The following is a 21,352-nucleotide window of genomic DNA, read 5'->3' on the forward strand; positions in this document are numbered from 1 at the left end:
AATAATCATAAATGGTTCACGGTTCTAGAACACACCAGACTAGTGAATGCAAGACTTACTGTCAGTTCAGTCCATTACTTGAAATACAACTTGAAATGCAGCTCTCAATAACTACTCTGAATCCTCTGTTGGATTCCATGGGAAAAAAATGCACCAGCAGCTACAACTCACAAAATTCAGCAGCTCTCCTACCAGCAGTAAACAAGAGATTAATATGCTACTGATTTACACCAAGTGAAAGCGTCACCTTGGAGTCACAGAAAAGTCAGTTTTTCCTGTTGCCTGTGCTGCAGTGTATAACAAATTCCTCTTCCAACCGCCTGCAGACTGGGAGAGAAATCAGATCTGATATCTTTGCATGGCCATTTTTGAGAGTTTGCTGGCAAGTTCTTCTTCGAATGCTTCAGCCAAGCTACCGCCCAGCATAGCAGTCTGTTCCATTAGTTACCTCTAATCAGAAGTGGACTCCACTGTAAGGAAGTAATTGCACTACTGCTGGCAGTGAGAGCAGTTTCACGTGGAGCTGGTTTTATGCACTGAGCTCTTGTTACTGGAGATATAACTGAAGTGTGTGCTTCATCTCCTAAATCCAAGTAATTGGCGGGCAGCCAACAGGTAGTGGCAGAAGAGCATCAGTAGCATCCTCCCAATAAGCTTTCAAAGAGAAGAGAAAGCAGCCACTTCTCTCACAGCACACCTCAGAAATCTCCAATAACAAGATCATAGCAAGGAGCATAGCAATTACCTCCACTTCTCACAAGACACTACAGGTTTTCTAGGTAAAGTGTCCTGTGGGAGAAGATACTTATTCTTCATCACTAGGACTGTAGGCAATGTAACCATTTTACCAGCTCCCACGTATGCCCTACCTCATGGTAAAACAAGGGAATGTCCCCTCTAAACATTCACAGTGAAAGTTTACAGATATTAGCAGTCTCACAGAAAAGCCAAGTAACTGACTAGGGCTCTGTACAGACTTAGATTCTTCCTCCTGCCTGAAGTAACACCATGTAGGAGCACCTATTTGCATTTGCAAAAACATTTCAGTGTTTGAAAGAACTGACAAAAGCATGGACTATAGAGATCAATAAAGGAAGAAGGTTGAAAAATATCAATTTAAAGGATGAAGTAAGACTTCGTGATCTTTCTGTCTCTCCAGTGTAGAAAAAAATGCAATACTACAAACCTTCACAGGTTCATAGAGAAGTATATAGTCACTGTGTTGTTAAGCACTTTCTGTTTGAGTATGACTTGGTTTGTTTATGACTCAGAATATTACTATCATAAACATTAAATAAGAGCGAAAAATGGCCTAGAGAAAGATGTATGTGAGGAGAAGGATATAAAAAACTAATGATTGCTAAATGAGAAATAATGCAAATGGTGCATATAACATTTGTGAACCTTATCTGGAACACGGGACGTTTTTATAGCCTAGAAGTGAAAGAGGACTGTTAAATAAAGGGTATGTCCCATTCCAGGAATGCCGTGTTATACATTAACTGATGCATCTGTTGTGAGGATATCACAGCTCCTGAAGACTTTGTCGCATGCCAGCACCATGAGACATTCCTTGGAGAACTTTACTCTCTCTGGCTTCATGTTTGTGAGCAAAGACCGACCAAGACAGCATGAGATCCAGAGTTCAAACGTTGTTCTAGTTTTTCAGATGAACGAGCTGCATGTAACCTATGGATCACACCATTGCCCTGCTGGTAAACGTTTATTTCTTTTGTGAAGCTGCCACACAACTTCTGTATGAATGGAGGAACATGGTATTTTCCATCAACTCTATCAAAAGTGTTTCTCATTTTGGGAAAAAGACATTCTTCTTGTAGTTATCACAAGATCACAGAACAGTTATTCAGAAATTCATGTAAAAATGTCATCAGTAAAATATCTATGTTCTCTTAACACTTAAATACAAGAGAAATAATCTTAAGAAAGAGAATAGTCAACAACTCTGTTAGCTCTGTTCCTTAATGTGATGGCATTTCAGGTAAATTAATGCTTTCCAGTTACAAAATAAATGTGTTACCACACCGTGAATCCTTGAATCTTACAGCTTGTAGTCTCAAGCTCTAAAAAGGTAAATACCCTCACACCAGCAGATTACAGGCTGACATTATCTGCCCTGAAGAGAAAAAGGGGTTTTACTTCATAGACAGTGAATCTATTATGCAGTTAAAGGGGAGTGCCCTATTTGCCAAGTCCCATTGCCAAACTGCCACGATAAGCAGTCCTTCTGGTTTCAGTCTTGCAAGGCAAGGATACTGAAACTCAACTTGCCTCTTATCCCCATATTCTTCCCCATTTCAGTTCACAGAAATGAAACAGGAGCCTCAGAATCATAAACTTCACATCAGGAATTGCTAGCATCTTTGCTGTACCATTTCACAAGCAGAATTTACACCTCTGGGAACATCACATTGGTCCTTTAACCATTACTGAATGCACTCGAAAGCCCTAGACAATAAAGTGGAGTTTTCATTTCTTGTGCCAGAAAAATTGGGCTTGCCACAAAGCTCAGTTCCTCTTGCTTACTAGAAAGAGTACATTGCTATATTTTCACCAAATACTTCATTTGCCTGCTGATCCAATTGGGACTTCATAAGCATTTGGAGGCCAATCTTCAAGGAAAAATGCCTAGCAGTGAAACTAGCATTTAGGTAATAATATTTTAACTCTGCAGATGCTGACGGCTTTTCTACAAGCTTACCTCCTTGCTGTAGGGTATCTCAACAGAGAGGAGTACTTCCTCAGGTTTAACTGCAGTTTTTCTGTATCCTGTGAAAAACTTCTCATCCATTGTGACAATCCTCCTGCCCTCTGTAGAGCAAGGAGAGATCAGTGGTGAATGAGCGAGCATCTCGGATGAAGAATGGAAAGAGTATAGATGGTAGAACCTTTCGTCTACACAAATCATTCTTGATATGGTACCAGTTTTCATTTTCCACTCATTTTTGTTGTTCCAACAAATCAGGATTTTCTCAGCTTTACTTTGATCATCATGTATATCAAATGTATATCACAGATTACATCTCTGTACATATCTGCATAAGAACTGATGAAAGAGATCTCTCAAAGTCCTCCTTCCTTCATCTAATTAAAGCTGAGACTCTGGTGGAATTAATTTCTAGCATTTCAACGCAAGTTCCTCTTTCCCCTTTCCACAGCCTGCATTCAAACATGTTACATAAGAAACCATTGAGAAGACAGACTACTCCTCAAAAATAACCTATCTGAAGAAAAAATTCTCCCTAAGAACAAATGCAAATTGTGACATATAGTTTTCTTCACAGGAGGAGAAAAAAATTCAGAACAGGATTCAGCTTTTATTTCAAAAATCCACAACAATCAAAGCATGAGAGTGACATAAATAATTGTACACCTGTTTTTGATTGTTTTGGTTTTTCTGTTTTTTTGGTTTTTTTTGTTTTTTTTTCTTGTGAACAGACATCTCCAACCAGTTCTTCACAGTTTCTGTAAGTGCGTACACTGTGCCAGATTTATTTTGGCATAGAAGTTCAAAACTCTTTAGGAAACCAGTCTTAGGCCTATCCCCAAGACTTGAGAATCAAAAAGGGCAAAACCCTCCAAAAGTCAAGCGAAGAATATTTTATGCATTGCTGATATGCACTTTCAAGTTTCGATCTGACAATACTCCATAGGAAAGGACTTACGACTATTCCATCTACCTCAGTGCCACGAAGAAATATAAGTAACTTACTTGTTGATATCAGAGTCAGTTTACTTCCACTTGCCATTAACACAGGATTTAAGTCAGAGATCGGGCTTGCTGTCATTATGTTCCCACCAAGAGCCTAAAGTGATAATAAATGAAATAGAAAAATAATAAAAATTCTCAACATCTAACAATAACATCTTGCAATCCTACATTATCCCACGCAGAGTGCACTAAGGACTGGCTGCTCTTGAGCTTGCTTTGATAAGCTCTTTCTGCTTACTCAGCAACTCTAGGCTGTTAATGAATTAGGGATATATAAAATCCACAAAAACAGCTGTTGGCCCCCGATACTAACATTCGTCTGACAGTTTTAGCAGCAGTCTTTGGGTACTGCATCAAAACTACCTTATGCTCAAGCCACATATACCCAGCAGTGTCAAGATTCAATTGGCGTGGATGCAATTATGGAAAGATCCATGGAGAAACTTTCCAGTAACATTCAGAAAACAAAGTGTTTTGACTGCAGCACAAATATGTGGCCCAACGTATTGTACAATTACATCTGGTTAAAATGAAAGCAGGTTGGCTTCCCAGAGCTGACAGCACAGTAGAAGAGTTCCATTGGAAGGGAACTTCAAAGATCAAGCCCAACAGCCTGACCTGACCTTTTCACCAAAAGGTAGAGCACGTTAATGAGAGCATTTTCCAAGTCCCTCTTGAACATTAGCAGCCTTGGGGCAACCAAGTGCATCGGCAGAAAGCCTGTTCCAGCATTTCACCACTCACTCACACAGTAAATAAATTTCTCCTTGTGCAATGAGCCCAAGGCACACCAGTGCTGGATAAGGGAGGCCATCTCCTCAGACTAAGCTCTCAGTTCCAGTCCCCAGTATTCCTGAGTCACTTACTGCAACATTCCTTATCTGTGGCCCTGCAAACCATCGCAGCTGTTGAAGGGCAGCCTGGAAAATCTCAGTTTTGTAAGAAGGAAGCTCTGCCACTGCTTTTCTCAGCACCTCTTCTACTGAGCTTAAAGTGCAGGCAGCGCCAAAGGTGACCCCTGCAGACAAAATAAGAAGTGTTATTTTTCTTCTCCCAGAAGTCTAGATATAGAAGGAAAATTATAACAGCGTCTACAAAGCTTAGATGCCACTGGACTTAATTAGGCAGCAAAGATTTGGGGAAGGCACTCAGTCACAATGGAGTATTCTGTAATGCAATGCGTGTAAACATCACATCCCCAGAACAAAACTCACAGCTCATGGCAGTACTGCCTCTTACATGACAGTAGCCTAGCATCCATTTGCCTTACTGTAGCATGGCTGCATTCACTACATCATCTTCATTTCTTCTAATTATTTGTAAGTTTTCCCTGCTTCCATCACAAAGATAAATGCTTAGTTACACAGACTGTCAAATCCAATGTGTTTCTCACAGTTGCTAATTTAAAAACCTTAATAAAGATGGCCTGCTGAGATTCATTATTGAGCCAAACGATATACTTGAAACACCATACACACTGAGATAGAATCACAGTCACCAAGGCTGGAGAAGACCTCCGAGATCATCTAGTCCAACAATTTTCCTACCAGCAATATTTCCCCACTAAACCATGTCCCTTAGTACATCTACATCTACACATGAATCTACCTTCCAGTGAAAATTCTTTCTTAAACTATTCATACATGTCTCTCACCTGGTCACCTGCACGGGAAATGCATGAATGGAAACAGGAAACAGTCTTTCTTTTGTATTGGAGCTCCCACTTACTTAGCAGGCCTCGTCTCCCCTTTCCCTCACCTGTTTCAGTGCGCTGAACAGCATTCATTTCAGGGATCCATGCTGGTGCTAGTATCACTGGATACAACATGTTCTTTAACCTCATCTCAATACCTTAAGGAAAAGTAAGACTCCTTCAGTTGTGCGTATGCGATAGAGAGCCTCAGTTAACTGTCTCCCAGTGAAAAGGCAGCAGGCCTATAAACAAGTCAGTTCATTGACCATCTAACGTACAGACCACATACAGTCACAAAGACACCAAACTAAAATCCGCTCCCCACTAACACCAGAATTTTCACAGGGCAGTTTTAGGCTATTTAGCACTTGTGTGACGTGGCTATTGCTGTACATAACTCTTAGGGAAAGAAAAATTCATACAATGAATGAGATCAAGCTGAGCGATTGTCTCCTGATTTATTTAGGATAATAGAATTACTCAGCATGTCTTAACTCTCTTTCACACCTCTCATGTTTACAGAGTTATACGTGCTGGGAGACAACACACAAGATCTCAAGGCATGACAGTTTACTTCCTGGAAATTTTTCAAAATGTAGATTTCACAACTGAATGACCTCTAGTAAAAAGATAAGTCATATCATGTCACTCCCACTTCTCAAAATCCCACAAAAAAAAAAAAAAAAAAAAGGCTCAAAAATCTAAAAAAAATTTTATTTTTTTTTTTTGCGCACTAGCTTTTCTTCTTACCCACTTCAGTGTTCCCTACAACAAGCTTGGCATTGGGATATTGGGATTTGAGTGCCACCAGCTCCTGGAGAGTTGCAGGCTGAATCCACATCACGCGTTCACCTTTGAAACACACCTGCTTCTGCTCCTTGCTTTTCTGAGTCTGTAGAAAGAGAATGCAGAAAGAGTTCGGGCCCTACATGAAGCAAAGAATCCCTTACATGAAGCCAAAAATCCTGCCAAGTGACAGATGGGGACCCATGGCACCCACATCTGGTTGGCAGTTGGCCATTCTCCATCCATTCCTCTGCTGTCACTGACTGGAGTCTCCCACACTGACAGAAGTTCTTCCTTCCCTTGAAATATGGAGAGAACTAATCTCTGACATAAGCCAGTCGGCCTCTACTCTTGCTATACCAAGTGGAGGAAAGTTGGTGCATTCAGGAAGTTATCTAGTTCAGACATACATTCAGTTATTTCCTGTATTTCTTACCTTTCTTTCCACAGTATAAATGGGTCACAGGATCATTAGCTCAGACAACTGATTTTACAGCAGAGATATACATATGAGCTAGTAAAGTGAAATCCACATATCAGCAGCTGTTACCTCTTCGGATAGTCAGTGGCCAAAAAGGAAGGCAACCCAAGAGCAGATACATATGGTGACAACAGAAAGTGCAGCCACCTGGGGCACGTTCTTAGCCTGCATATCTTTTAAGCCATCCTGACTGGCAAGAGTCTTTCATAAAGAGGGAAATATTTGCGCCCATGCTGCTTCATTTCATCATCGTCCATCTTTGGCGCTACCATTTCATCAGGACACTGAGTACTGGCAACATTCAAACCCTGTGTGGAAAAATGAAGCCAGTGAACCACGTACTATTTCTTTTCAAAGTACCTTACCATTAACTCTGGTGGGAAGATTGGTTCCTGTGTAGGGTCCAATGGCTGGAATTTCGAAGAATCAAACAGGCTGGAGGGCATCATTGTCTATGAAAGAGAGAATGAAGATAGCTGGAGGAGAAGCAGAGGAGAAAGTTAACCACATACATCCTTATCTCATTTCTTTGTTCAGTCCAATGCCTCTTACTGTTTCATGGAACAAACGACAACAAACAGCGAAAAGATACAACCTAGTCCAGTGTCCCAAGTTTTTCAGATCAGACTTTTTCTGATCAGAATATGTCAGGCCAGAAACCTAAATACACTCACAGGATTTTTGCCAATTAAAAGTTTCATCACATTCACACTGGTTGTGCTAAATGACAAAGGTACATTTTAGGATGCAAGACCAGCATGAAAGCTAAATTAGTCCAATCTCCTCTGCATAAATTCAGATTACAATGAGCTTTGGCACAGAGTAAAGCGAAGTTAGATTCATAAACACTCAGAGTAGAGAACAAAATAGTTGAGGAACACTCTACCAGGTTCTCTTTTTCATTCATGCAGCAGCCTGGGCCATTGGCTTTTCCTCCACAGCAGCCCCCATTCTGAAGAAGAAACAAACATACTTCAACTAGTCTGGACAAAACTAGACAATTCAGGATACTTTCCTTCCCTCTTATCAAACCCTGGGTCACTGAAATTTTCAGTAACATGCATTCTTTAATGATTTTAATGAAATAACACCAAGCAGTTGTTAATTGCTGAAGTATTCCAAACAAACCCGGATGTTTCCTATCAAAGAATCCACAAGAATTTTTTGGAATTTTCCAAAGGGTTTTGTTATAGTCTTTCCTTCCCAAAGTCAGTTTACACTTCTATTGTATTATGCTTTAATTCCTTCTTTTCAGTCTCTACCATTTGTACCTCAACTATTACATAAAATGTGATCAGCTCTTTTCCTCCAGATATCCCAAGAGGATTCAGTTGTGATGTCCTGGGATGGTCATTAAATCATTCATCACTGAACTGATTAATTTTGGGACAGATCAATACTGGATAATTAATTTAGATCTGCTTTCGCAGAATGACAGCTGCAAAAGCTGGTAGCACCTCAATTGCAAGTGTCATCACATTATTTCACATAAGTGTTACACCTCACTTTTCTAAAACCTGTGTCATAACGTGTTGTGCTACTCCAGACATACAGAATGGCAGTGTTTTCCAAAAGACAGGCATTCAAACCAGCTCAGATGTCCCTGGATATCTGCAATACAGTATGGCCAGAGGAATGACTAACACACACAAAAAACCCCTCTATTAATACTACGTTGCAAATTGAGGTTATGGCTATTGAAGTTCAGCTTACCACGCTGTTTTCTCCCTTACTACGACAGCATCCAGTGCCATTGGCTAAACTGCTACAGCAATTTGAGTCCTGTGGGGACAAAAAACTGTTCTGAGAAAAATGGCCGTGTTCCCAGAAAATGAAGCAGAATTTATTCCCTTCTGAGACAATTCCCTCTCCCCAGTTCCACCCTGACACCTCTCTCTTCCAAGCTGGAGTCGCAGTTAGCCCGGTGTTACTTAGCATGGAAGCCAGGTTACCATAGCTGTGATCCTTATTCCACTTCTGATATACAGAAATATTTTTAAATTTCTGCTATACCTTAATAGAGATGAGAGAATCAGAATGGCACAGAGTACTCAGGTGTTGGTGACCTATGATACACTGGCATAACTCTGTGTACTGTTTTGTTCTCTACTCCTTGGAACGTTGTTTTGAGTACTCACTGGTGGCCGTGCTTCCATGGAACTATCTACCACACCTCCAAGATCACCTTGCTGCACAGTGATCTGCTCATCAGCTCATCATTTTACAAGTGAAATGAAGACTACCTCTCACTCCATTGATTACTTAGTATTTATTTGCTCTGAATGTTTTAAACGTTGTCTGAAGCCACTTACGACAGCAAAAGTCCTGTATCCCTCCAGAATGGGTCTGTATCCTGTACACCGACACAAGTTCCCTGTATAGCCAGAGACAAAGGATAAAAAATTAGCAGCATTTAGCTGAATGATAATTCTTTTAGAAAATTACGTTGCCCTTCAGCATAGCTCATCAAATCTAGATTAAGCTCACAAAAATATTGGGAAGAACATTTCATAAATCATTTTGCAACAATCTTACTATCCCTTTTCACTGAAACCTTCAATTGAAATTAATCTAGACATATTCTGCCCAATCCAGTATTCATTTACCTCAATTGCACAAGTCTAATCAGCACATCAACTCTCCAACCTCCTGAATTGCAACAAGATTGCTTTCCTTTGCATCTGATTTCTTCTCAGACTGCAGCCAGAGGCCTCGTAAGAGCTCTAACCTCAGAGGCAACAGTACCCTCTCAAATAATTTCAGCAGTTGGATTCTGCCCTACTCCATCATGTCTTGGAACTGGCATCTGGCCCAGATGCTGTCACTCTGCATCCTCTTGTGCCCAAGATGAATTGGCCTTCACAAGATGTGGAGGCTCTTAAAAGCCCTCGAGGCACTAACCACATAATTTATCATGTTAAGAACAGTAAAGACCCGATCAGAGACTGAGACCACTTATCACTGCTTCAGGATGACAATGAGTTGTTGTGGGATTTTCATAGGCCGTTTTGGTTCACTTAATAGCACCTGACAAGTCTCCCCGTGGAAAAGCTGGTGCTTAACCTCATAAAAACTGCCTGTCTTTAATGAAATACATCAAGCAAAGCTGCTCTTCCATCTTATCTACTGAAGCAGATGTTAGGAAAACAGTACAGGTTGCATCTGTGTGCAATGTGGGTATTACCTTGGAAAGCATCTTCTATGTCCTCCATTTTGGGTTTGGGTTTGTTTCGAAGCAATGTGTACATGGACATAACAATGCCTGGAGTGCAAAAGCCACATTGGGACCCATGACTTTTTGCTATTCTCTCCTGAAAAGTAACAGCAACAATCAGCTCATGGTGTCAAAGTGAGTTTGTGGTTGTACTGATTTCTTTTTCTGCAACATTTCTACTTTTTTTTTTTTTAAAAAAAAAAAAAAAAAAAAAAGCAAGCAGAAACAATCTCATCAAAAGATCTGAATCAACCACCAAATGTTCTTTGATGGGTTGTATCATCTGTGAAGACTTCAAAAGAGAGAGCCCACTGAAAAGCTTACATCTAGGCTTCAGATTCCCAGAGTAGCTGAAAATAACCAGAAGCCTCCAATAAGAGAGGAGGTCTTCAGATTTGCCGTACTTGAAAGCTACCTGTACAGACCTGAGTCTGAATTTCAAAGCTTAGCTGGTTAGTCTTCAGAGGAGGTAGGGAAAGAAGCAAACAAAGGTCAGACAAGCTGTCATTCATTCACACATGCCTAACTTATTTTTCTCTTTGTTGTTTACTCTCTCAGATTGCTGTTGGCAGAAGTCCCACTCACTGCACAGACTGAAATGAATCAGTTCCCTGTAAAGGAGAGTATTCCCAGCAGTGCTAAAGTCAAGTTTCGTACAAAGTGCAATAAAACACTTTGCCAAAAGAGCAAGCTCACATTACCATCACTCCTTCCTACCACTTCAGGTTATTAACTATGTAAGAGGAGAGACCAAGGTCATTCTTGGAAGCCCGTAACAGAGCCAAAACCTAACTCCAGATTTCCTGCTCCTGGTCTTTCAGCTGTCAGCTTTCAGCATACAGGCTTCCAGTACAACATCAGCTTTCCAGCTTTACATCAGCTTTCCCAGTTTCTGATGCAGGATGCAAACCAGAGTCCCATGGCCCCATAACAAAGTGTGAGCATTTTGGCCAAGATAACACCAATTAACTTACTAGCTTTCTAGCCATTCCTGCAAGTAAAGACAAAATCTTTCTCTCAGCATTATAATGAAGATCTCAATACTCTGGAACATGTTCAAACAAAATGAAAGTGTGCATGCAGGATTCAATAGTTAATGGTGTTAATAGCTTACCTGGGCTGGGTGCAACCTGGACTTTGTGTTTCCTATGCCTTCAACAGTAGTTACAGCTACATGATGCAGAGCACAGATAGGGAAGAGGCAAGCATTGGCAGTATGGTGGCTAAAGTGATAAATTAAGGTTATTTCATTCAACAGTGCTGCTCTGCAGAGGAAAAAAGGAATCAGGAGGGGCCGAAAAGTACTTAGAATCCATGGCAGCAGACACAGCAAGTGAGCTTCAGTAGATTGCAATGCAAACATTGCAAGTCAAATCCTACAGCACCTATTCAAAGTTCTTAACAACCTCACTTGAATTTTAAACTGACTGTGCACAGGAGGATTTGACTTAGAAAGTTAAATGTCATTGCTGCGCGTTAAGCCACAGAACATTTTGCTACACATTATGTTGAGGGTTCAGATTGAAAAGGATACAGGATTTTCTTCTGGAAGGGATCATACTTGGATATCATAACAGTGCAAGCACCACATCCACCCTCCCCACAGCCCAGTTTGGTTCCACATAGTCCCACTGAGGGTACAGGAATTAAGGAAAACATGAGGAACGTTGGCAAAAGCCCTCTCCAACAGTTGTCAATCAAGTCTTAGCAGCGATTTCTTGCTGGAAACTAAGCATTCATATTTTTTCCTTCTCAATAAATTAACTTAATATGGGCAAAGTCTCAAATGTTGGCACATAATCTTTGAGATCAATTTCAAGATTCTCCTTTGAACCTACTTGCATTCATTGTTAACAACTTTAGCTATAAAAGGTCAAGAAGTGAGAAGCATACATTGGCACAAAAGACAGGCCACTATTTTCCCTCTTGAACTTAATCTACCCAAGATACAATCAGACAAAGTGGGGTTGCTATATCTCCCCTGGAAACCCCAAAGAGGATAATGATTTATATCTTTGTACTTATCTCAAATTCCAGACAATCAGAACGTGGCACCAAAGATAAAACAACTATGCACAATTCTTTTGAAGGAGTACACCAACACAGACTGAAAAATCTGTAGCATGTCCACTCCCAGATAGTTCAGACAAAATCTCATTAAATATGGAGTGACACAACTTACTGAACTGGACCTAGTAGAGCCAGCCTGGTCATCACAGTGATGGCTACTCATCTCCCAAAGCAAATCTGACTCACATATCACTAGCTTTACACAGGAATCAAACATGACTCTTTGCATCCAGAAACACAACCACAGTATGCAACAGAAACCCTTGCCTCTAAGGGTACGCCAATGGATCATTCTAACCTTGCCTATGGTAAGCACACATCATAGGATAATCAAATTATTGGTTATTACCTATCCAGTAATGTTCGAATTACTGGACAACACAGACAGCAGCTCAAGTGGCTCTAATGTTTTGGACAGAAAATTCTTTACAATTTTCATGAAACAAAACTAAATTTCCTTCAATCATCTCCATACGTGTATCTTCAATATTCCAATATTGTATATACCATATTCCAATATTGTATATACAATATTCCAATATTGTATATACAATATTCCAATATGCCAATGCTGAGATCTCCCTTTGTCGTATTAATAACTAATTTCAAGTCTACGTGAAGTGGATGATTTAAATTTTTCTGTTCTATAATCTCAAAATATCTGCTGTAATCTTTCCCAACAAGAAATAATACCAGACACGTGGAGCACCACTCTGTCCACTCCACAATGCTGAACAGTAAACAACAATGAAATGCCATAGGCAAAGATTCCTGTCATTTCTTCTGACATTGGATACATTTCCTTCGTAGGTAAGTCAGCAGAGTAGTTTCTGGGTCCACATCTTTTTCCACCACCTGCAAGAAGGGAAAAGTGCTTTTACACACAGAAAACTTCACAACACGGATATGTTGTGTCGTACAACAAACCAACCAACCAGCAGAATTGACTAATGGTGCTAGAGCTGAAATAGCAAATACCATTCCTGATGATGTTAAATCAACCAGTGTTACACTGACAATTATCCTAAACGCAGGAATGTAAAATTATGATCGAAGAGATATTTTCTCTGCAGATTTTCACCCATTAGTGAAAAAATATATATATTTGCAGTTAACTATTAGATATAAAATTAGATTTTACTTGGACTTCTACCCCATGGCCAGAAACCGAAGTCTGTTCTTCCCTCCAAATGACAGCAGAGCTTGTCTTCCTCTTTTGTTGTTATTAATAGAATGTCAAATTCACTGCATGCCAGAGCATAATCATGTATTCTTGGCACTTACACTGTGCAAATCCTAAGAAAAATAGTTACTGGTTTTTTAAAGTAAATCTCACATTGGCAGGCATTGTATGTGAATTAACCTTTCCCAGTTTTGAAGGGCAAATCAATACAGAGGCTACTTGTGTAAGCCATTTTTCTTGCTGATAAAACACCTTCACGCCCTCTGTACTGTTTCACTTTAATGCCTTTGACACGTGACAGGGTTATTCTCAAGAGACAAGGTTCATACTTCCTATTTGAGTCCACATTTTTACAACCATCAGATAAAGTTCTCTGCTACAAAACACAAGCGTTAACAGTTTATTTTTAGTTAGTATTTGTCTTCCTTAAGAAAAAATAGTCCTACTTCTGCATTGGGGATAATCTACAAGGAAACAGAATCCATTCTTCAAGCTCAGGGATGTCTTACTCTGACCAGCACTCGTGTTGCTTCTGTTTAAAGCAGAGTGATCCCCATTCCCATCTCTCCTGTACATACGGACGCAAGAGCACGTATTGGCCAAGTCTTGGCCACTGACTCAGAGAAAGCACTCAGACCCCTCTGCGGTAGTCTGTTAAACAGGCAAAAAATTCAAAAGAAAAGCAGTGGCTACTGGTTTCCCGTGGACAATAGGCCTTTCCCAGATCAAGGGCCTTCCTCAGCAACTCACATCCTTACCGTCAGCTGAGTGTCTTCCCCAGGGCTCCATCAATGACCATAGCAAATCCCTTTCAATCAAGTTCCCAAGGTAGCCAGGCACAGAGAAAAAGCTTCAGAACAGTTCTCCGGATGATTAAAGGGTATTTATACTATTCTATGGTTAGTTCTAAGAAAATGTCTCAAGAATGTTTCTTGAGAGTTTCCAAAAGCACTCCATGAAGTACTCCAACCAAGCAATGGAAAGTTTTGGCCAAACGGCTTCTTGTCAGGAAGTTTTCAGTAAGAAATGAAACATAAGCCTAAATCTTCATTCAGCAAAGCACTTCACCACTCAGCTACACACGCTTCTAGTGAAGTCCTTAAGTATGTGTTAAATCCCATCAGAACCAAATCTTTGCACAACTTTATCAAAAAGTGGCTCCCACTATGCAGAAAAGTGTCACGATAATCCACACTTATATCCCATTCCAACTAAGAGCCCGGTTTTATGCCTCAGTCACAACCCTTCCACTGGAGCTGGCAGAGACTTGGGATCAGAGAGCCCAGGGGTAAGAGTTTGGAGTACAGTCTGGATTAGACTAAATCTCACACACGAGAGCATGGAGTAATTTCAATTTCTCTGCACTCACACTCCTGCTGGGGCAATATTTGTTTATGAGTCTCTCTTACAGATGACACAGAGAAACTTTATACTTCTCCTGCCTTTTGTTCACTGGGATTGATGCATGTTCTGTCCTTCAGCACACCATTCCTTCCAAGTGGTTTGTTACACTCACCTGCTGTGATTTGTTCTTAAAATATTTTAAAACCTCATAGGTGGGGACAACAGCTCCTCTTGTCTGATGCCCAGAACAATATGATTCATAGCTCAATATCTAATCCATCAAGACAGTTCTTGCTCAACTCCCTCAGTGTTCCTGTGTAGAAGGAAGCTGAATTATACCCATTGTCTTCAGCAAGATTAGGACCAACTTGTTTGGATACTGCTATTAAAGAAAGATTTCTTCTTTGCTAAGCTGCTGGTTTGCTGTTATTGTTGCTTTTTGAATCAACGTCTGCCTTGGTAAAACAAATCATACTGAGGGCTACATTTTGACAGATTTAAAGTTGTAGATGTTTCTGCATATGGTAGCTTAAATTTTAATCAAATGCCAATTTGTTTAACGTTAGGAAATGTTCTGAGGGCACTGATTTCAAATGACCTCTAATAAACTCGTGCTGCATTGCTATGTTTGCACTATGCATCCATTTTTTACTCCACACTCTTGCATTCTGTGGGCTTTTCCAGAGAGGTGTTGAGCCCATTTCCTCATGATTTCACATGCAAGATTTGGATCTCAATGAACAGTTTTCACTTAAAAATTTCTCAGTCCAACCAGATGAGGAGCAGATGCACAGAGAGGCAGCAGTCCTCTGCTCCTGCCCTGCGTAGAACTGAGGATGTGCAGAGACACATCAGTCATTTACCAGAGATGACAGGAGGTGCCTTGCAGCAGGTTGGTTTGCACTGGGTGCAATGCAGTGAACTCAAAACTGTGTGTCTGCTATTTCTGCTTTGAGATGGGTTGTTTTGTCCCACGCAGCAACAGAGAACAACAGTTCAGGTAACTGTCATTAGAGCATAAAGCATCTAAACTAGCATTCCTATACCTTGTCCAATTACTGATATTGGAAAGAACAAAAAGGAAGACTCTAACTTTCCCAGTTGACCAAAAGCAAGCTAAGCATTGCATCAGCTACTGCCTGTAAATGAGAAAACAGACTTCTTTCTGAACAACTCCTGTCTGTTAGAGGCAAGAACAGAAGGTGGAAGGTTTTAACAGCAGGTCAGGCTGGTCAGCTGTAAAAGTCCCTGAGGACCTTGCAGTCTGTGAAAGGGCATTCCTGAAGTCAGCTAGAGGTTTCAAATTCATTTACCAGGGAGAAGGATTAGAACATAAATGAATAATCTGAGCATAGCCACACGATGTAAGTCTATTGGTCATGAGAATGTTTTATTCTGCTTTAAACCAACTCACTTAAAATTGTAATTCACTGTGTATGTAAGATCCAGAGGGTTCCAAAGCTCCAAAATCCCAAATTTCAGCTGTTTCCACCTGTGACCATGGGTAGAAAGGCTTTGAAAGACCTCTAATGTGGATTCCCACACAGACCTTCTCTTAATAGTCGGGTTAAAAATACAAATATACAGTGTGTTTAACTAAAATTGCATGCAACTTGTGTGAGACAGACTTGTCAGTTGAGGAAAACTGTATTCATAGTATATACATAAAGAGTAACAGAATGACTTGGGTTGAAAAAGACATTCAAGATCATTCACTTCCAATCCTGCTACGCGTGTGTTGTGTTCCATAATATTCCAGGCACCAACTTGGCATTAGCTGTGTGCCAATCTCAGTGAAGTAAACAGGTGTTTAAAATAAACAACCCTGAATGTGAAGTATGCTCAGCTGCTCTGAGGAGACTTTTCTTGATATTATATTATAGACTGGGCTAATGTGAAAGTAGAATTAACCATCAAGAAAGTCTCTATCTTATCAACCACCTCTTACGCTGGTTTGTGCCATTACAGAATATCAGCAACCCATTAACAATGCCAAGCTGCCACAGATTCATAAAGTAGTGAGCTTTCCCACTGGCCATGCTATCACATTCTTTCCAGCAAATTGACTGGAGCATGCTGTTAGGACTCAGGTGGATGGAGTCGTACCCTAGCTTGCCACCTGCTGTCTCTGCAGCATCCTCCATGGACTTCCCCCCACCTCTCTCATTACATAATCCCTGTTGCCACGTACTGGATAGCCAAATAAGTCCAGTTCTTCCTCTTGGACTTGCACTTGCTGGAGGCGTAACTCGAGCCTCTTTGGTAGCACAACAATGAAGGAAACAGGAAATAAATGCCACTGGAGGCTGAGGGAGGAGCACAACCCGGGAAGCCTCTCCTCTCTCTGATCAGCTGGAACTTCCTTCCTTGCTAGCACTGTGGTCCCACATGCAAACAGGGAAGGATGCTGAGACAGCCTCAATGTGTGGAAGGAGCTGGTGCTGCTGGTAGCCTCACTGGTTCCCGCTGCTTCCCTAACCAAGGACCGCCGAGGTGTACCTCGGCGTGTACCTGCACAAGGCCAGCTCCAATGCAGAGTTTTGCGAACAGAGAGCTGTGGTTTCATAACAAGTGCTGAAAATCACAAGCAGAGATGTCATTCACAGCAAGTTCCCTAAACTTCAGGGCACAAAAAGAGATAGAGGACAGCATATACCGGTTGGTTTCTGCTGTCAGCCTTCAGGGCTGATACTGCTCTTCCACCCATTCTGTGCCTCACCATACATAGAACCACAGAGTCATTAGTGCTGGAAGACTGCTAAGATCACCATGCCCAACCCCAGCCCATTCCCTCCATGCCCACTGACCACATCCCCCAGTGCCACATCCATAGGACTCTCACATAACCCTCTTGGCACAGGTAAGTCTTTTCTGCTTTACTGATTAGTAAATTAGTTCCATATGTTAATCTGCACCAGGAGGATGGCCTTTTCTACAACCCATCTGTCATCTCCCATCCTCACAATGTTGAAGTACTCACTATGCCTGTATATAGGAATTTCATATATGCCACCAGTGACATGCTTGTTTTGAATCGAAGAAGGGCTGGCATGAGAACAATTTTCTTCCATTAGGTTGTACCAGAAAAAGAATACAAGACAGCATACTTTGCTTGTATTGGTTCTGCACTGCCACATCTGTGGCAATTCCCTACAGCAAGACTGAAAAAATCTCCCCATTCACCCTCTAAAAATTTGGGTTCATGGAGATCACTGAAGCCTTCACAGTAAGAGAACAAGACAAATTAATGGTACAACACCCACACCCCTGTCACTGCAGAAAATTCATCAGATGAATGCTACACCACCACTTCATGAGCCAGTTACCAAACTCAATTGGCTAGTCATGATTAATGCAAAGTTTTGAGTTTCTGCCTCCCTATAGAAGCAGCTAGCAGCTGATAAGTCAGGTAACACTGACACATGAGCCATGCTGAACTGTGCAATCAAAGCTTCAGGAATTGTCCCCTTCTTTACAGAAGCTCGGAACCAGGGTTGACTTCTACATCAGTGTTGCACTCAAGACCCCTCCAATGAAATTGTAATCCATACTACATACATTTCATTCTTCAGCTAATAGTTGGATACTTGGAGAACCTCAAACACTGAATGCTGAATGCCTTGGAAAGCTCTATTTCCAACTTATCCTGGGACTCAAATTCATAACTAATACACCCTAATTGTAGCAACAATCTTAGCCACGTTTACACATGACTAAATTAGCAGGAAAGTTCAACAAAAGCAAAATTGATAGGAGTCCTGTGCTGATCTGCAGGGCAGCAGGTAGAGTTTTAGAGCCAAATAAGAACAGCGTGTTACCCTCTAAAGAAATGAAAGCTAATTCAGAGAGGTGCCCTGGGAGAAACTGCCCAAAGGTTCCCAGAGGACAGCCACCTCCTGTGGGCACCAGAGCTCCTTTGGTAATCATCAGTAGGTGATGCGGGTGACTTTCAGTGCATCCAAAAGAGCGTCAGTCAATGGGGTTAAGATTGTGAAGGGTTTGCCAGCTTCTTAAATGGGAATGGAATGAGTATTTTACTTGCATCTCTTTTAGAAAACAGATGTCAAAATTACTTACTGAGCATAGGAATTATATGTATGCTCTCAACTGAATTACTTTTTCCAGATCTGTTATTAGGTCTTATTGAAAGATTTCCAGTAGAAGTGTCTGTACTAAAGCCACTGCACCTTTTGTTTAAAGGTAATTGCCAACAAATTTCAAATGTAAAATGAAGGTTATAGAGAGGTACTGCTCTCTGAATGTTTCACAAACTAAGGTCAAACAGGGGAGAAAAGCCACTCAGCAAAGCAATAAATAGTCCTCACAACTTAATATCTAAAAGCAACAGAAGCATTTGTGCTGGTCTTAGAAAACTTCAGAGGTGAAAAAGCCAACTAGAAAAAGAAAGTAATCAGGCACAGCCCAGGAGCAAGCCAAGCAGAAAGCTGGAATCTTCCTTACCTTTTTACCATTCACAAAGAAAACAAGCTTATCCCCTGTCTCAGCTGGAGCCATACCGCACACCTTCCAAAATTCACCCCAATGAGACCACAGGTCACCCTCCAAGAGCAGCCCTAACTTGGTAGGAAAGTGAGCACCAGCAACAGGACAAGCAGTGTGAGCCTGTCTCAAGAACGCCTTGAGTTCTACATCAGCACCCTGCAAAACCCCATATTATATAAGGGCCAATGAGGAGGCGTGCCAGCTGCTTTTGGTTGGTGCTTCTGCAGCAGCAGTGACAGAGAAGGAAAGAGCAACGTGGCCCGCCCCTTAATATAGCAATAGATCAGCTCAAATCACAATTCAGCTGCATTGCCTTCACACCACACTGCCAAGCTTGCAGGAAGAGGAGCGTGCCTCTGCATCCGTGCCAGGAACTCACAGCCTGTGGGAATGCAGTGCAACCTGTAGGGAGAAGGCAGGGGCCGAGGGAGGATTAGAGTGCTCTCCCAACCTTTTCTTACTGAATATTGACCAAAAAAAAAAAAAAAAAAACCATTTCCCTTTCTGTGTGCATAGCCATTCACCTGGCATTCACTGCGCAGCCTCTCCTGAGGGCACATGCCTGTAGAAAAGCTCCTCAGACAGCACGTTTCATTTTCACAAACAAGATGTGCAGTCTCTTAGCCCCAGCTTAAAACTACACCACAAAATTGCACAGTTCCAAAATCTTACAGTGATTTCCTAGCACGGTATTTAATCCTACCTGCTCCATTCTGATTTCAGCACCCTCCATTCCCACCTTCAGCTTACTAGTAGAAATTGCTTCCTAGCTTAAAATTCCTGGGAGATAACTACATCTTCCTGGCAGCAACACCTGGCCAATTCACGAGACAACAAAAGCTAATTAAATCACTATTTTTTTAAAGCGCTTTCCTTCAGTGCTTTGGGAGCGTGTCAGAGCAAAGACAATATACAAATTATCTTTATCTCACGTGTTCTATCCGTCTGTCCCCTGGGGAAAGCTATTTTACAGCAAGTGCCAGTCGTTGTCTAAGCACTTTAGACACTCACTTTGCCGAAAGCACAGCTCACAGCAAACCCGTGTTTGACGCCGGTTGCCTTGACCCAAGCTTGCAGTGAACCTGTGCATAGCTGAAACAGTGCTGACACCTGCTGCCTGGCACCTCCCAGAGCATAGTGAGGACATTGAAAATGTGGCACTTCCCTTCAGAATTCTTCTGTTGCTTTATAGCAGGGGGCAGATTTATGGGAGTACTACCCTCACACAGCAAGCATCCATCTCAAAATTAGTCTACACAAGCTTAACATATTTAAATAGTTCAGTAATGTTTTAACTAACAATTATTACTCACAACCACAATCTTAAGGCAACTAGCCATTATGGCATTAACATCAAAATCTAACTTAAATTCCTCACCTGTATTTTTCCATAATGCAAGATGTTGCTCTTAGATTTAACGAATGCCTGTAGCCGTGTCATCTGTTGTCTCAGGAATCCCATCTGCAGTGTTTCTGTCCAGCTATAGTGAATACCTTACAGCTAAACTGTCCCCCACTCCTACACCACTACACAGCATCTTATGATGTTCCACTATAAGGTTTGCTTCTGGCCCCATCAATCTGCTGTATACATAATGGAGAGGTGTATTCCTCTTGATGCACAGATTACCGAGTATGTACACCTTCAGACATCATCTCCCATGCCACTAATTGCAGAATACCATTCTCTCAAGCTCGTTTTACAGACAGAGAACCGAAACACCTAGAACTGGTACTTTCCAGGTCCTCTAAATTTAACACTGGAACACACCGACTGATGTTACCCAAATCTCTTCACCCTTTTTGAAAAACCCATTACAAATAACACAGAATTGGTTGGCAGAAATGGCAGTGCAGAAAGTGAAAACAACCCTCGAACTTCTGTAGTGTAAGAACATTGCCATTAGCATAGCAATCCCTTAGAGCCAGCTGAATACATAAAGCTTTCATCAGCCAAACACGCAACCCGGTTGCAAAGCAGTACTTTGTTTTAGAGGCCAGGGAAAGCATAGCAGGTTTCCCATTGCAGCAATCACCCATTTGTCCATTCACAACTCAAAGTCAGGTCTGCTTTGGAAGCCCAGAATTCCCCCATCTCACTCACTTCTCAGAGAAGAGGCTCAGAGAGTAGTGGATGCATTATGGCGTTATCAGAAATAAAGGAGCTAGCTTTTCTCATTCTGACTGCTTAATCCTGCAGATCCGCTGTTGCGAATGCAGTGATCTGTTCTGTGAGTGATCTAATGCACGGCTCAACGAATATGATGAAACATGGAAACTCCATCCCTGCCTAAGGAGTTCACCACCAGAATTAAGTCAACATGTGAAAATACAGCAAACAGACATCA

General features: G+C 41.3%; 1 protein-coding gene across 2 annotated transcripts in view; it reads right to left on the minus strand.

The window, feature by feature from the left end:
* The window catches only part of XDH (xanthine dehydrogenase), a 40,378-nt gene extending 21,208 nt beyond the window's left edge, over positions 1 to 19,170 (minus strand). Inside the window, exons 1-14 of one of the 2 annotated variants that reach the window (XM_042822037.1) lie at positions 18,963 to 19,170; positions 12,772 to 12,829; positions 11,439 to 11,535; positions 11,019 to 11,127; positions 9,875 to 10,001; positions 9,003 to 9,064; positions 8,404 to 8,472; positions 7,577 to 7,642; positions 7,056 to 7,142; positions 6,174 to 6,315; positions 5,489 to 5,581; positions 4,597 to 4,748; positions 3,731 to 3,824; positions 2,720 to 2,829 (exon numbers count right to left, since the gene is read on the minus strand). In XM_042822037.1, the coding sequence (XP_042677971.1) occupies positions 2,720 to 2,829; positions 3,731 to 3,824; positions 4,597 to 4,748; positions 5,489 to 5,581; positions 6,174 to 6,315; positions 7,056 to 7,142; positions 7,577 to 7,642; positions 8,404 to 8,472; positions 9,003 to 9,064; positions 9,875 to 10,001; positions 11,019 to 11,127; positions 11,439 to 11,535; positions 12,772 to 12,829; positions 18,963 to 19,016 (1,320 nt within the window). In that variant the 5' untranslated portion in view covers positions 19,017 to 19,170. The other variant, XM_042822046.1, reaches the window with a different exon arrangement.
* Positions 19,171 to 21,352: the final 2,182 nt, after the last annotated feature.

This window comes from Centrocercus urophasianus, unplaced genomic scaffold (genome assembly GCF_019232065.1).
Source record: "Centrocercus urophasianus isolate 14NV4802_14NV808 unplaced genomic scaffold, USGS_Curo_1.0 seq_10, whole genome shotgun sequence".
Classification (NCBI taxonomy): domain Eukaryota; kingdom Metazoa; phylum Chordata; class Aves; order Galliformes; family Phasianidae; genus Centrocercus; species Centrocercus urophasianus.